At 37.7% G+C, this 17,196-nt stretch overlaps 1 protein-coding gene across 7 annotated transcripts in view; it reads right to left on the reverse strand.

Annotated features, from left to right (window-relative positions):
- Window positions 1–17,196, reverse strand: part of CEP152 (centrosomal protein 152) — a 91,563-nt gene that overhangs the window by 60,785 nt on the left and 13,582 nt on the right. For all 7 annotated transcript variants that reach the window (XM_045812133.2, XM_045812137.2, XM_045812135.2 and 4 more), the window contains exons 3-12: window positions 16,729–16,832; window positions 16,433–16,505; window positions 16,074–16,352; window positions 14,726–14,873; window positions 12,120–12,260; window positions 10,895–11,034; window positions 7,670–7,870; window positions 3,052–3,199; window positions 1,293–1,384; window positions 283–446 (exon numbers count right to left, since the gene is read on the reverse strand). In XM_045812133.2, coding sequence (XP_045668089.2) covers window positions 283–446; window positions 1,293–1,384; window positions 3,052–3,199; window positions 7,670–7,870; window positions 10,895–11,034; window positions 12,120–12,260; window positions 14,726–14,873; window positions 16,074–16,352; window positions 16,433–16,505; window positions 16,729–16,832 — 1,490 coding nt within the window. The remainder of the gene's footprint in view (window positions 1–282; window positions 447–1,292; window positions 1,385–3,051; window positions 3,200–7,669; window positions 7,871–10,894; window positions 11,035–12,119; window positions 12,261–14,725; window positions 14,874–16,073; window positions 16,353–16,432; window positions 16,506–16,728; window positions 16,833–17,196) is intronic.

Raw genomic sequence — 17,196 nt, forward strand, 5'->3', positions numbered from 1 at the left:
CTCAGTTGCAGAATTTACTCCGTGTATTTTAACTTTAACTTCATCATTTTTACATTATTGAAACTGATGTGCCTATTGACACTGAAGATAGTACAACAGCAATAGTTGAGGTTTCTGTCATTTTGATTTCGGACATTTACACTTCATTAGAAGTAACTAAAGCCTTCTGTCCCACTTTCAAGAACTAGCCAGCTCATCATTTCACGCCTGGTGCCACTCATTTGCATGTATCACCAGTACTATTAATGTAGGTTCTTCTACAGTAAATGATTTTCTTAATACCTCTTCACTTTGGACTTTTTCCAGTTGACTTTTTTAATACCCAAATCCACATATGATTCAGTGAGTTCTACATTTAATTCTCCTTCTGAGTCCCTTGGAAGTATTCCTAATTTTGCAGCAGATTCATAGAGAGAAATTTCATCTTTTAGTTCTGTTAATTCTTCCTAAAACACAAAATTATTGAAAATTATTTTCTTATATGAAAGAATCAGTCATTCATCTATGCTTCAAAATTCATTCTAATGATCAACAGAAAGTAGAAATGTTTCTTCCCATACATTAAAGATAACTTTAAAATAATGCTGCTATGAACATGGGTATAGAATCAATATATATATTAATTTATATGTGTGTGTGTATATGTGTACACACACACACACACACACACATATATATATAACTTTAGAAAGGCCAGCACGTACCAGTTTTCAAGTAAACTGAACGAACAAATGGATAAATGAACAAGAAAGCAAATGTAAGGAACCTCTCTCACGCCTCCCTCGCTTACATTCTGTGCTCCACAAAGAGTGTCCCTTGAGCTGAGAAACTGACGGCAGCACTTTTTGGCTTTCTAGAGGACAGAGTAGACTGGTTTGCCAAGAACGTGTTGTACTTTAGTCTGCCGGTGGGAAAACGCAAACCATGTCTTTCCAGCAGAGGTAATACTGGAACTCTTGCTCCAGTGGAAAATGTAAGTAGCGCTGGAGGAGGATGTGAGAGCTGCAGTGAAACTGCAGGTCTCCCACACCTGTAGATACACTTATCTCCGGGACACACCCACAAATGAAAGGACACGCGTGTGAGGGAGGCAACAGGCAGACTGACGGGGAGGGGGAGGGGGGCTGGCTCTTCAGTCAAGACAGACCTGGGCTTGACTACCTAACTGTGTGGGTGAGACTGTGAACCACTCTCAGTGCCTGGTCTGGAGATGGTCCAACTACTCAGAAAAGTGATGTAAGCACTGCCTAATTCAGTTACCCATAGAGTCTCTTCCAAGCCGCAACACTCACTTGCAAAGCCTTGTTCATGTTTTCACTCATAGCATGTGCTTTTTGTGCTTGCTGCAGCTGGAACTGTAGCTGAGCCACCTCCTGTACAGAGCCTACGGGGGAAAAATCAGAGAGGACACCAAAAGTAAAGGGACAAAGCACCTATGATGTACAGAAGCACTTGACTCCACTGAGGCTACAGAAGGTGCAGTTCTCCTTTATTACCTTTTCATTACCTTTCTAGGAGCACACAGGTGTAGCCACTGGGACCCAGAAGGCAAAGGTCCAGACATTTCCAAGACATGGCCACACATTTAGTATGGCTCTTCATATGCCCTTGGGAGGTTGAAGACTTGGGACTACTGTGACCTTGCTATGAATCAAATCAGCCACGTCTACAGACCTTAATACTCCCCGAGTCCTTTAATAGGAGCATAACGTTCCAACTCATAGAAAGCCAAAGCAAAAATTCTTTGGAACCCATCTCTACCCTCTAATAAGAAAACTACATCTCGCTGCCTTTAGCTTCTTTCGAAACGCTTTTCTTTCCACCACCCCCACCTCCACATGTGAAAAAAGCATATTCGGGCCATGCTTCGGAAACTTCGGTAACCTAATGTTTTAAATGTACCAGGGGAGGCTCCCATTTAAGAGGGATTTTACTGGGCCTCCTCAAAAGAAAATGAGCATCTGGGAAATGGTTAAGCAAAGCAATGATGGCATATTATGCAACTAAAGAAAATCGTATTTTCAAAGGCTTTAGAGGCAAGGAAAAAGGCTAAGTAATGCCATGTGAAACAAAAGGATACAAAGCTGAACGGGAGGGGAGGGCCAAACAGGGTATGAGCCAAATTTTGCCCCACCAAAACCTACGCACACAAATATTTTGACGGTCTTTGACTTTAGTACGTTCACCTTCTGAGGAAGCTACTCTGATACACATTGAACCAGCACTCTGAATTGGCTTTACATGCCGAATTGTGACTTTCATATGTCAGGTCAGGAATAACCACTGAGCTATTTTCACAGCAGGAGCTACTCACCAGCACACAGGACGGTTTTGCCGGTAGGATAATTTGCATAAACATGTGATTGTTTTATTGCCTTTTACTCTAATGTCATTCTATAAAAACGAATTAGAAATAAAAGTACTGCTGAAACTAATGACAAACAGTGTATGTCTCAAACTTAATACCATGGAAACCATATGAGAAATCTTAAGCATGACAAAAATATAACTCCCTGGCTTCAACTGACCAGGAAAGTGCAAGAGGAAAAAAAAATTTAAAAAGTTTCACAAAACAATAGAAACACATGATCAGACTGATTCTAAAAAGCAAAATATGATAGGATTTCATAATCATCTTTACTTTCCAGGGTTAAAACCTACCTTCTAACATTTATTCTACTGTTCAATTTTTGTACATTCAGTTAAACTATGTTTTCAAAAAGGCACTATGTGCAGAAGCAGGGAATTACCTATGTGTATGTGTTCAATTTCACTTGAAGGCAATACATTCAAACATTAGCAATACTTATCTCTGTGTAGTAGGATTATTGGTTATTTGTATTTGCTACTTTGTACTGGTCTGTGTTCTCTAAATGATCTAATGAAACACATTATATACCTTTATACATATATAATAACAATGTTTAAAAAATTCTCACTGATGATCTTTTCTGCTTTAATTGGATTTTTATAATTCATGGATCCTACCATGTTCTCTCTGCAAATTAAACTAGCCTCCCGGGGAGACAAGAGTCCAGCCCAGACACCCACCTGAGTGCAAGAAGTTGGCACACTGCTTCTGACTCTCCTCTAGACTTCTCGTCAATCTGTTAATAATCTCAGTCTTTTCTAATTTGGTTGCTTCTTGATTCCTTTCCAGTTCTTTCACTTGATCTTTCAAATGACAACAGATATCTTCCTAAGTAGAAAAAGTATTCGAGAAGTCATTTTCATGATGTTATTAAATACTAAACTAACAAATATAATACATAATTGGATTTTAGGTCAAACATAAAATCCTCACAGAGAAGCATCACCTCTTTTACAAGGTTAACTGCACAGGACTGGGAGTTAGAACAAACTTTTATGATCTTGGGCGAGTCATCAACTTCTCCATCTGTTTTTTCCTTTGTAATTACGCTAATAAAGGTTACATTCAATGAGTTCTAGAGTCTTTTCTGTTCTACAATCACAAGACACTGATATTCTAAAATTAGATTCTATTCAAGCCAAAGAAAATGTATTACACTTCTATTTGCATGTTACACTGCCACTATAAGTGTATGTATATATATTTAGGCAGACCACTTTGAACTATGGAATCTGTATCCCAAGACAGCAAGGATTCAGATAAATACATGGAAACTCACTCTATTTTGAAGAGCCAAAAGCTCATTCTACTCTGAGCAGCCAAAAGTAATCTCTCCCTCTTCTGAACTTCTTTTATATTTAATCTTTTTCTCTCTTGTATTCTTCTGCCTTGTACATGTCTTAATTTTCTTAATAAAGTCTCCTTAAAGATACCTATGCAGTGTCTTACACATGACGAGTGCTACAAAAACAACCAACCTCTAAAAATAAATGACAAAGAAAACCAGACAGGATAAACGGCTGTGTGTGCACACACTTGTGCATGCACATAGCATGCATTCACCTGTGTAACTGTATGGGGATATATAGAAAAATATGGGGCACATATAAATATATTCAAATTTCTTCAAAAAGAAAAGTGTGTTTGGGAGTAATAAGGCATGGGAGTCACAAGCCTGGGTAGAAGAAATCATCACTTCTCATTCAAAAAAGACTACACAGGCTGAATTCCACACAAAAAGCAGAGCATGGGACAGGCAGGAGTAAATTAAGGTAATTGGCTGAAGTTACCTGAAAAAGTCTGAAGAAAAGAAGTATTAAGAAGAATATGAAGAAAGGACTCTGAAGCAAAGAGAAGGCATTTGGGACCTGATCCATAGGATAACCTAAAGCTCAATAATGCCTTAAGGATAGTAACACAGGGAACACCTCATAAGGATACTGACAGCATCATTAAGCAGAGGAAAGAGATTCTGAAGTCTTCTATTTTAGTTAAAAAATTCATGTGAATTTTGCATTCTATTTCATAATGTAGTCATGTTTGCTTTAAATTTTTTCTACCAAATTTCTGAGCAAAATGAAGCTTCTGGAAACTGCTCCATGTTTATTCAACAGTGCAAACCTCTTGGCACACTGCTGCTGATTCCCAGGCCAGCTTGAAAAGCATGGTTCTAAAGCGCCAAAATAACATGGCAAACACAATGAATGGGCTAACATTAATGACAGTGTGAATGTGTGTGTGAGAACGGGTGGGTAAGACAACATTTATGGGCTGGGGAGGCTGTAATAACTTTTATAAGAGACTGAGACTGGCAAAAAGAAAGTTCGAAAAAAAGGTAGATATGAAAAACATATGAAGAGAAGGCTGACTGTGGCAATAACGTGACTAAATGCAACAATCGATGACCCATGTTGTTTCCTGTTGACAGGTTCGGGGAAACCAATTACACTCATAAACCTGCTCAGTTTCAATACCAAGAAACAAATGAAACAAGTGGTTCCTTCTTTCCTATGAGTAGCTTCAGTGAGAACATTCAGTTCAAGATGGTTAAAGGCGGACAGCCTTAAGACTGAACAAGACAAGCGTGGTGATAGAGCTAACAGCTGAATCTATGGGAGCAAATAGAATTGAACAGATTTCTACTGAACAGAGAAGTGAGGGTCAGGCCACACAGAGGTCTGTGGAAACCTCTTAGCCAAGAAAAGGTGTTTTAAGTGGAACCTTTAAATATAGCATTAAAGGAAAGCTAGAAAGTAGAGCAGGCAAAAGTCATGACATAGAAACCAAACAAAGTTCATGACTTCACCCAAAGCTGCAGATGTCAAGAAGACCAGAGTGAAGAAAGATTTTATACCATCAAGGACAGAATCAGAGATCTTAACCTGACATTCATGACACCTCCACGAATGGGAGACAGAAGACAGGAGAGTCCAGGAGATGGTTTGCTATTAGAGAATTCTGTCACCGAAGGAACACGGAGCTCCAAGAAGCTTTGGCTGAGTATCATAATAATATGATTAGTTTACAATTGTAGTCTTTCCCACCAAGAACTAGTTTTTCATAAAGCAGTTATTTTTAACCTTTTGCAAGGGGAGACGTGAGCCTCTTGGAAAATCTAAATAAGTTTGTGGGTCTTCTCAAAAAAACCGCATATACTGACACCCAAAAGAAAATCATACCCACAATTTGAGAGGTTCCATCAAAGCCCTGGCATCTAGTCATGAACTGCCTTAGGGGATATGCCAGGTTTAAAAGTCTGTGTAATTAGCACAACATGTGAACATCAACTCTGTTAACACTGTAGTGTTGCCTCTGTTAACACTATAGCACATAGGAACACAGCTGTATGTAACCATGAGAGAGCTGCTCAGAACCTAGAAATTCGCAAACTTATTCATCTACTAAATTATCCAGTTACCTGTACCTTGGTACTATTTTCCAAAAGTTGTTTTACTTGTCAATGTGCTAAATTCAACATAGGAAAAGGCTTCTCTGAAAGGGAAATATTTTATACCTCTTCAATAACTTTATAAAGAAAAAGAGGGCAAGGGGCAATGTGCAGAACGTATGTATGGTTCACAACTACTGTAAGAAATCAACCGCCTCTGTATAGAACACTCCTACATTTTTCTGATTACAGGTAGGCATCTCCCCAGCTCCTGGTTGATCTTTACAGCAGCTTGCTAATCAGGAATCTCAGTTTGGATTCTAAGATAATACAGATTGTCTTTTTACTAAAAATACTGCTGAACCAACTGATCCCAAATTGACAGCACAAAAGAAATAGCCTAAGAAACATTCCCAAAAGGAAAACCTATTAGCACTTTGGAATTATTACTTTGCAAAGCAGCTATGCAATTATATCCAGAGGCTAACATCAGTGTTATGGTCTGTTTAAAAAAATAAAATAAAATCAGTCACACAATGTAGTAGTGGAAAAGACCTTAATCAACACCTTCAATTTGTGGTTCAGGAGTCTGAAGTCCAGTCAGCACAGAATCAAGACTTTGTTCTGTGTTCTAGTCCAGGGTCCTTCCATTGAAGGGGGGCGGAGGGGGATAGTGGTGAAACCAGAATGGAGTGGGCACAGGGGTTGAACACAGCAAGAATTTCTTCCAGCCCTCCCCTGTGTAACGTGTCAAAGTCAGCAGAGAAGGGAGAGATCCTCAACCCTGCAAGGAAAAGCCACCAGATTCCAACCCTCTCATCACCCAAGAAGGACCACTGTCCAAGTCCAACTAGTTTTAATGCTACTACACAAACACAGCCAAAATAAAATTTTATCTCAAATGCCATTTGTTTAAATACTAAAGATTTTTTCAATAATGTGGCATAGACCTTGTCTTTCCCCACATAGCTTCCACACCAATCTAACTCACAATATTTTTCTATATAAAAAAAGCATATTTAGGAAAATAAATCTAATAAAAACTCATAAATACCTATAAAAATAAGACGGTATACAACTATTACTGGCAATAAGACAGTACTTATGAAAATATAATCTTACGTACTTCTACCTAAAACAGGGAAAAATATAGTTGGCTATATAAATAAAAAATAACAACCCAGATGAGGATGAATTTTAAGTGTGGTGGAATCTGCCATACCCTCCCATATTATTTTTCTGCTCTTCTTCCCTTGGGTTAAATTAATTCCGAAATTACATGAAGAAAAGTACACCCTGAAATTTTATTCATTCAGGTGATTATCTGGGTCTGGAACACAAGCATACCCACCACCTGACTCACCCTCATCTTACATTTTATTGCCTTTGGGGCAAATATAATACAGACTGTGAGAGATGCTCAAGTTTTACATCTCAGTGATTTTAGATCAGACTTTCTTCCTTATGTTATTACACCACTCTCAAAAATTAACTCTTCTTCCAAGAACCACTTCTAGACGATATATACTGACAAGTAAATTACCAAGAAAGCCCGTCCTGGTTAAGCTCTCAAGACAACCTCTCAAGTTCGGACCAGCTCCCAGAACACTCACTCTTTTCAGTATGGATTTACTCTAGGGCAACAAGAACAATATGTATAAATACTCTACAAATAAAGGACTAGTAATGTGAGAATTGAGAAAGTACTAACCAATCCTGTAAGAGAAAGAATTTCCAAAATTAAGCCTTCAGGACATAATCATAGATTAAAAATCATTGGCTTTTAAGTTCTACTCATGAATACCTACTGCAAATATCCCAAATTTCCATGACGAACCACAAAATGTCAGTTACAAAAAATAACCAGCCTTACTGGTTTAGAACAGCTGCTCATGTGAAATCATCCTAACCTGTTCCTTCAGTGCAGTAATGGTAGCGTCCAATTTCCTCTGTAAGGACAACACTTGCTCTTCATGCTTCTTCGTGAGGCCCATCACAATGCTCTCATGCTGCTCTCTAGCACGCTGAAGTGATTCCGAATGACGGAGGTCCAGCAGCTGCTGCTTCAGGCTCTCCAGAGCCATTTCAGTTGTCCTGGACTTCTTAATCATCTAGTAGACACAGGATAGCCGTGTTTACAGTAGTTTGACTCTTTACGGACTGTAACGCTAAAAATCAACCATCCTTTAAGAAGAACAGACAAGAAAGGGTCTCCCTATAGTGGCTTTAGTTCCTTAAGACTTCCCTGGCTGGGACCCACCAGGCCCACGGCTGCTGGAAACATTCACCGAGAAAAAGAAACTGTAGTTATCTGAGGAGAGTGATAGAGGATTTTGCTCGGCATGATGGCAGTGTGGATCCCAGACAAGGAATCTGCTATCACAACAGTGGTCCCAGTGCTGTTTGCACTGCTCTGTGAGCCAAGTGTGGGGGGTAATCCAATTGCTGGGTCACAGAAAAATGACAACTGTTTCTTGAAAGACTGATGAAAACTGTCAACGATCACTTGTTAAAAACAAAATTTTGAAAACTTTATCTATACAGTTGTTGAAAAATAATGGTGTACTAGGCTAAATAATGGTTCCCAAAAGAGGTCCATGTCCTAATCTCCAAACCCTGTGAATATGTTACGTTACATGGCAAGGGAAAAGGCTGTAGACCAAATTAAAATTGCTAATCAGATGACCTTAAGATAAAAACGATTATCCTGGATTATCTGGGTGGGCCCAATGTGCCCAGAAAGGTCCTTAAATGAGGAAAACTGAGACAGGAAAGTCAGAACTAGTGACTTCTGGCTTTGAAAATGAAAATGGGCCACAAGCCAAGGAAAGTCGGTGGCCTCCATCAGCTGGAAAAGGCAAAAAAATGGAGTCTCCTCTAGAGCCTCCAAAAAGCAACACAGCCCTGCTGACACCTTGATTTTCACCCAGTGGGACCCATGTCAGACTTCTGACCTCCAGAACTGTAAGATAATATGCATTGTTTCAAGCCATTAAGTTCATGTCAATGATAGAAAATCAGTATACTTGGTGATGCCGTTGCTTTTATGTTTTCATTTATGCCTTATTTTTAATACATGCAATTTCTAACTTATAAAAAGATTAAAAGTTGTAACAGTTTACTACATAAAAGCAATTCAACTTTATAAGAACTATCAATTTTCAAAAAGTTAAAAATGCTAATAGTCTCTTACGCATAAAAATTAAAAATTCAAATGAGGCTTATCCTTCATTTCTTTTCCAGAGATTGACTATTTATTCAATGCTGTTTAAAGTGCTTATGACATTTATTCATTTGCTCAATAAATAATGTGAATACTTTGCACCAGGCAGGGTTCTGAGCACTTAAGAACATGATGACAAGACAGGCAAGGTCCAAACTCTTACTACTTTCTGGTGGGAAGAGACAAGCAATAACAAGTAAACAAATGAGATCACTTCAGAGAGTTTTAAAATAGAGTGATAGGATATAGCATGATGAAGAAGAGTAGGAATATGGAGCTATGGGCTACTTTCGATAAAAGGTGACTTGTTTTCTCTGACACCTGAAGGATAAGGAACCAGATATGTGACAACATTGTTTAAATTCTTTCATGAAACCATCTTCAGAACTAGCCACACATCTCATCCAAAACCAAACTCACAATTATATAGTCACTTTCAACTGTAACCACTCTTTCCCCCCCCACCCCCCTGCAAAATGGTATTACTCTCATGAGTCACCCCTCACCAGGCCTAGCTACCAATGACTTGTGACCATTTCCAACCATTAAATGGCTATCTCATTAATCAAAGAATGTGCCACCACTTTATCCTTTTTTTAAGATTTTAAAGTAACCTCTCCAACCATTGTGGGGCTCAAACCCACAAGCCCAGATCAAGAATCACATGCACCCCTGTGCCACCACTTTTAAGACAAGTCTATCGGGATCAGGAAATTTAGGTGCTGCTGTTTTGTCAGTAACTGGCTTTGTAACCTTGGGCAAGTAATTTGACCTCTCCAAAACTTGATTAACTCAACAATAAAATGGTAAACACAATGCCTCATGCCTCACTAATCAAAATCCCAACAAGATTTTTTTACAAACATAAAAAGTGATATGCAAAATCTAGAAAAAGAAAATGTGAGAAACTACAAATGTTTTTAAGAATACTAACAGTAGCTCTCGTTTACCACATTTCAAAACACACCATAAAACTATAGTTGTGATAGTATCAGAGCAGGAATAGAGAAATACAGAAGACAAAATATGTACAGGTTACATCAGTTTTCAACAACATTCACCCAACATTGACTGACCACCTATTATGTGCCAGAAGGCAGGGAAGACTTAGGAAAAGAAAACCCACAAGCAGGGGGTGTTAATCAACTAGCAGTGTGCTGCGGAAAGGACCTTCCAGAGAGAAGAGACAGCATGTACAAGCACATGAAAACAACACACGCACTACTGGGTTTGAGGAGAATCAGGGAAGAGGTAGGCAAGGATCAGATGGCCATTTCCATGCCACACTTCATCTCACAAGTAAAGCGGGGTCAGACTTTAATCAAGGGAAAAACAATCAGTATTTAAGAAAGATTGGCCAAGAGAGAATTCGGAGAAAGGGTAAAAGACTAGAGACTAAGGGTGCCTGGGTGGCTCAGTGGATTAAGTGTCCAACTCTCAATTTCAGCTCAGGTCATGATCTCAGAGTCATGAAATCAAGTCCCGCATTGGGCTCCACACTGGGCATGAAACATGCTGAAGATTCTCTCACTCTTTCTCCCTCTGCCCCTCGCCCCGGCTTTACCTCCCACCCCCCCAAAAAAAGACTAGAGACTAGTTAAGAGACTTTTGCAACAAATGGTAAAATCCTGAATCAGAGACATGTGGACAGAAATGTGGAGACTCCACAGAAGGCAGTGGCTGACGGGATGAAAGGGAACAGAGGAGCTGGAGACTTCTATCTGGTACGCAGATGACTGGGTGGATGCAAGCACCATCCCCCCAAGGTAAGGGAAACAAAAGCAGGCTTATGGGGAAGAAGATATAAACTGCAAAGTTCTGCTAAATTTAGTCCTACATTACCAAAAGTTAACTAAACTTTTCACTGTATTAAATAAATTTTTACCATAAATAATCAAGATAAAAGATTTACCTGTTCTTCGTTCACTTTTAATGCTTGTATTTGGGTCTCCAGTGCTTTTATTTGCGCTTCAAGCTGTAGCTCTCTTTCTTTTCCATTCTGAAAGAGTTTCTGCGATTCTCGGAGGCTGAGGGTCAAACCATCCTTTTCATCTACAATATTTAAAATGTTTATATAAATAATAACTTACTGTACAGGGACCCCAATTTTCACAATCTCTTAACAAATATCAGATCCGTATCATATAAATGTTCAGTTCAATTCAGATAGTAAACTTCTGTTGATTTAGAGAAAACCAGGAAAGTTCCAAAAAAGAATGCCAAATGGCACCAAAAAAATTGAGAAAACCAGAACCACTTCCCTCAAAAATCTTACTGTATCCTTTTAAGAACCACAAGATTTCCTAACAATGATTTCAGCATTTGTTTACTTGAGAAGCTACATAGATGTGACAAATCCCTCCTAATCAAAGAAGGAATCCGAGGACTATTTTTTATACACACTTGCAATGAACTTTTAAATTCACCTAATCTTTGATTCTTCCCACATACTTTAACAGTTTACCAGTTCTTCTCTCAAAATAAATTTTATAAACATTACAGAAAGAGACCTTTTCACTATCAATTAAGTTTGAAACAAGCTAGAATTCAGTCACAAAATTATTCCACAAATGAAAAGTTCACCATTGACCAAAACTACAGAAAGCATGAAGAGTAAGCAATTATAACTTGAAACTGTGTTTCCTCTATGTGCTTCTCCCAGTAATGGCTCTATTTTTCTCCTTGACACACCCAAAGGAGTTCGGGATCACTAACTCTTACTTGGATTAAAATCTTATGTTAATTTGTAGGCTTAGAAAATGTATTGCAAACTAAACACAAGTCTCTCTGGAAATTGGAATATTTCATCCAAGGCAAACTACATAAGGAACCAACCACTTACTAGTACAGAATGCTATCAGCATAAATAATGTTCACTGATTCTAACAGCCTAACAGAAGAGAAGAGGAGAAAGAGGGAGAAAAAGAGGACCTCGAAATAGGATGTTCTGGTAAGAAGTAATCCAAGGCAAGGTGTCAAAAGTCCTGGATTTTTGTTTCTTTCTGACTGACTCATTATGAGCCCTCTGACCAAGTGCATCCACTCTCTAAGCTTCATATTTAAAATAAGCTGTTAGAAACAAGATCTCTAGCTTTAGTGTACCTCATAAATACAGTACCCAACAGGTATAATCTTACCTTTGATTATTAGAAGCTGATGATTCAGATATCTAATTTGATGCTCACTTTCATTTAACTTTTCAACTAAATTGTCTAGTTGTCTCTCTTTTGCTTTGTTAAGAACCTGAAGTTGGATAATCTGCATATTTTCTGCAGAATCTGCATTAAAATTAAAGATAATTTATTAGATAAAAGCATACCCAAATGTAAATTTGTGGATACAACTCATTAGTATCATGAAATCAATTCAATGGATTTTGACTAGCATTTTTTTAAAAAAGACAGAATATATCAGAGTGTATCATACAGTATGAATGATTATTTTGTGAAATGTTTTAGTTATATATACTTATTTACACAGATTAATATAATACCCCATCACAGTACTTCTTACTGTGGTCACTGCCAGAAAAGTTCAAGTCACTGGTCTAGAGTATAACCCTGAGTCACTACCATTTTGGCTAATTAAAAACAAGCATATAACAATTACAATGGAACAGAGTTCAGTGCTCTCATAAAATTGAAAAAAAAATACATCAGCTTCTATAAAGCTATGTTTAAAGAAAATTTCTAGACATTCTTCTCAAAATATTTTATTTTAAACAGGAATGAGAATTATATCGTATTCACATTTATGCTAGCACATAACTGTTGCATTAATCAATGAACAGATTAATAAAGAATTTTGAGGTCTTCTTTCAGAAATGATTGAAGTCATTTTAGGGACCACTTAAAAATGACTGGGGGGAAAAGAGGAAAAATGATGTGTAGGAGAAGGACAGTGCTTCAACAAAATGACAAATATTTTTCTTCATTTTCTTCTAGAACAATGCTTCTACTTGCCAACAAACAATCTTCTTTCTTTAAAAAGAAATAAGGTTAAGACCAAAAGAAACCCGTGAAGACTGAAAACTTTGTTACAAATCAACTTAGAACAGGGCTAGTCCAGGAATGGGCGGTCTGCAGGCCACACCTCTCCCCAAAGTCATTTTTTTTTTTTAACTACCGTGGCTAAGAAGCTGTCATCACTAAATTCAGCACTACCTTGCCATTAAGTTATCTAATTAACTTCCAAATGTCAAATTTAGGCAAACGTGCAACTTACTTAAACAAAAAATAAATCGACTTGATAAAATTCAGATTGTTAAGAGAGTGACATAAGGTTATCTACACAGAAAGACCAGAAATACAAACGTAACTGAACACAGTAGAGAAAGAACAAATACCAAGATGTCAGGCCACTGCTGTGATGCTTATTTACTCAGCCTAAAACCAGTTATGCCACACATGCTGTCCACCTCCTCATCTCATTCCATGAAACCTCCTGAACAGAGAGAGGCGACTCCATATTTGCTGCTGACTCCTTTGGAGGAATTACGGCCTCCCGGTAACTATCTGCAGCCCACAGGGATGACAGAAACAGCACTCTGGAGTCAGGGCGTGCAGTCCAGTTTTCTCGGTGTAGCCCAAGAAACCTGGAACAGCCAATGACTTTCCCCCTGCTGCTTAAATGTGAAACAAACAACTTGCTGTCACACTCTAGAGTCACACTGGCTCTTCACATGCAAAATAACTAGAAGCTATTTCACGTGCCAGAGAGTATGACAATGAAAGTTAAACATACGAAATATTCATTCAGGTGAGTCACGGCGTAAGTTCTGGCTTTTGATTTTGGGTGTTTCATCTCCTCCAAACTCTCCGGTAACACTTTTCTCGTTCTCATATTTATACGTGCACTATATAAAGGGAATTTTTTTGGCAAATGCCACATGACTAAACCTGAGATAACTCTAGTTTAAATTCTGAAAATTAAGTACTTTATATCAGAGTTGCCTAATTATTATTTTAAAAGTCTAAAAATTAAAAGAAAAACTTAAGATGATAATGGCTGGCTTACTAAATTACATTCTTTTTTTTTTTTTTTTTTAAGATTTTTGTTTATTTATTCGACAGAGATAGAGACAGCCAGCGAGAGAGGGAACACAAGCAGGGGGAGTGGGAGAGGAAGAAGCAGGCTCATAGCGGAGGAGCCTGATGTGGGGCTCGATCCCAGAACGCTGGGATCACGCCCTGAGCCGAAGGCAGACGCCCAACCGCTGTGCCACCCAGGCGCCCCTAAATTACATTTCTATGTAGTAATGAAAAATTTAAGATTGAAGAGAAAGCTCGATTTCATTTTCCAAATTAGACTTCAGTAAGAAAAACATGTATCTAATGAAAAGTCTTAACCAACTAGAACTGAAATATACAGTTGAGAAGAACTTCTATTAATGTTTTATTATGGTAAGTTTCAAATATATAAGGTAGAGAGAAGAGGGCAATGAACCCCATGAACCCATCACCCAGATTCAATAACTACAAACTCATGGCCAGTCTTGCTTTATCTATATCTCCACCTAACATTACCCCCAACAACGTATTATTTAAAGTAAATTCAAGACTTCATATCAGTTTATTCATAAATACTTCAGGATCTCTAATAATAACGGAACTTTAAAAAAAAAAAAACCAACCACAATCCCATTATCATACTTTAAGAAAAAAAATAACAATTTTTGAGTATGCCCAGTGTTCAAAACTCTCCAATTCTGTTATTAAGAAATAAATATAAGCTTGATACATACTTTCATTAGCTCCTAAAAATTGTTGTTGCAGGCTTTCAAATGTGTCGCTTCCTGCTATCTCCTGGCCTGGTGAGTCATTATTCTGGGCAGAAGACTGATAAGGTTTATATGTCACTTTATATGGTTCCAAAGCTTGACAACTGGGACCCTGTGATGTAACAAACTGCTATCAGAAGATGATAAATGAAACTGACAATCAGGATTTGGACTTTTCTTTGAAAATAATCTGAATTAGACACCTCAATATTGTTAGGAAATTTAATTGTGGCACAATTACAAACTTTATACATACATCTTTGCTTAAAAATACCATTTACAGTCATTTAACACTGTTAATTAAGTTTATAATATATAATTTATATATATTAATTAGATATATATATCTTAATTGTAGGTATATATATGTAAGATATATATAATCTTAACTGTACTTTTGGGCATATAATGGGGCAAATTCCATAAATAACACTCAAGAATTCCAATAAGATTGTTTATAAATATTTAAGAATGATTTGGGTGATGCCAACATCTTGGAAACATAAAAATGTACATATTCAATAACAAGAACATGTGGCACAATGCCTTATATATAATATTCAATAACATTTGTGGAATAATTAATATTCCATAGAGATAGAAAATGACCACCTTAAAAGGATCAAAAAGTCATCCTGTCATTGGGTGACACAGAATGGCTATTGGCAAAAAAAGCTACTGGCAAAATCAATGTCAAAGTCTAAGAAGTAGCCACCTATATCCTGAGGTCTTAGCTCATTAATAAACTCTCTCAGGGGGAAAAGAAAAAAAAAAAAACCACCCTGTTTCTTTCCTTAACATTCATCCTGTCTACTGCTGTATCATCTCAAAACAGGTAACAGCTTTGAAGTATTCAACCTAAAATTTGTTATAAGGTGATGAGCTAGAAAATCAAGGTAACTAAATGGTGTCATCTACATCGATTTACCACTTTAAAACTATATCAAGATACCTGAACATAGCTTCTCCCTGAAGCATGGTGAAATGGTAGAAGCCAGAAGCAGCAGTAAACGAGGACGGTTATTCTTTGGCAAACTTAACTTTTACCATCTAACTGTTTCTGTAAAGCCTCTATTTTAAAATTCTAAGATCACAATTTCATTAGATTGTAAACAGAAAACAGCATGACTAATTCAGCACGAGCCTGAATAAAAGCACTCTCAGGGATTTCTGTACTTAAAGCTTACCATTGCACTTATATACATTTTTTAAATACACGAATACACATATAAGCAAATGTGCACGCACACGCACACACACACACACACACACACACACACACAAATTCCTGAAAGTCAAGTTCTTACGATACCTGGAAACGATTCCTTTGAGGATCTGATAATTTAATTACATGGGTTGGCTGACTATTAAATTCCTGCTTCTGACCATTGATATACGGCCTAAAGTTTTCAGGAAGGTGATATAAATCTGTCTGTTCATAATTACTTGGAGGACTATAGCCACTTCCACCTTCACCTCCACCTTCTTTGGGACGGTAGCCAAGATGCTGGTCGTCATTCTTACTTGGATTGTCTTCCCAGCCGTTGCTACTTTTCTCTCCAATATATACATCCCGAATCTCATTATAGTCCTAGTAGATAACAAGAGTAAAACAACGGCACTAAGATCTACTCCCACCCTCGCCAAAGTCATTACCCACTAGATACTTACATTTACACTTTGAGATTTAGGCAGCACTTGATGCTCACGCCAGGTCATCTCCAATTGCTCAGAGCGATGTAGTCTTGAGAAAAATCAATACTTTAGATTTAGAGCCCATCACTTATTTGGAAACAGGTATCACAAAGAACCCCAAGATTTTAACATGTCTTCCCTCTAACCTTAACCGAAAATTCTAAGAATTAGTCCATAATTTTACAACCGTGTCCATTATTGCCTACAGAGAATCAAAAGAAAAAGCATTATAGAATTGCAACATATGAGGGTAAGTGATTTCAGAGCCTTACTCGCCCTCTGTGCCATCCTCACTGCAGTCAGAATAGTGGAGCTCAGGGGAGGACAGGTCATCATCCAGCATATCGTGCGGCAGATCCGTGAGCAACTGCTGCAACTGAGACAGGAAAGTAGCATCACTATCACACTTACTGAAACACGAGATGCCAAACCAAAGTTGCCTTGCAACGAATGATTTTGACTTGAGAAGTCAAAGACGTTCCTAATTTCTCCATTTAATAAATGTTTGAAATTCCACACAAATTATGTTCAGGGGAATGCATAATATCAGGATTTAGACTAGAAGCCTTTTTTTTCTACAAATGTCTTAGATTTAAATACACTTAACATTACAATAGAATTTTAAACCTTCTTTATGGAAACACAGCAAGTCATGATAATGGTACAATCACCATATTTTGTTATCATGGGGCAGACTTGAGTCTCAGAATCCTGTTCTACAAGTAATCCGTCCTTGGGGA

The sequence above is a fragment of the Ursus americanus genome, chromosome 36 (assembly GCF_024610735.1).
Source record: "Ursus americanus isolate L20-20 chromosome 36, mUrsAme1.1.p, whole genome shotgun sequence".
Taxonomy (NCBI): domain Eukaryota; kingdom Metazoa; phylum Chordata; class Mammalia; order Carnivora; family Ursidae; genus Ursus; species Ursus americanus.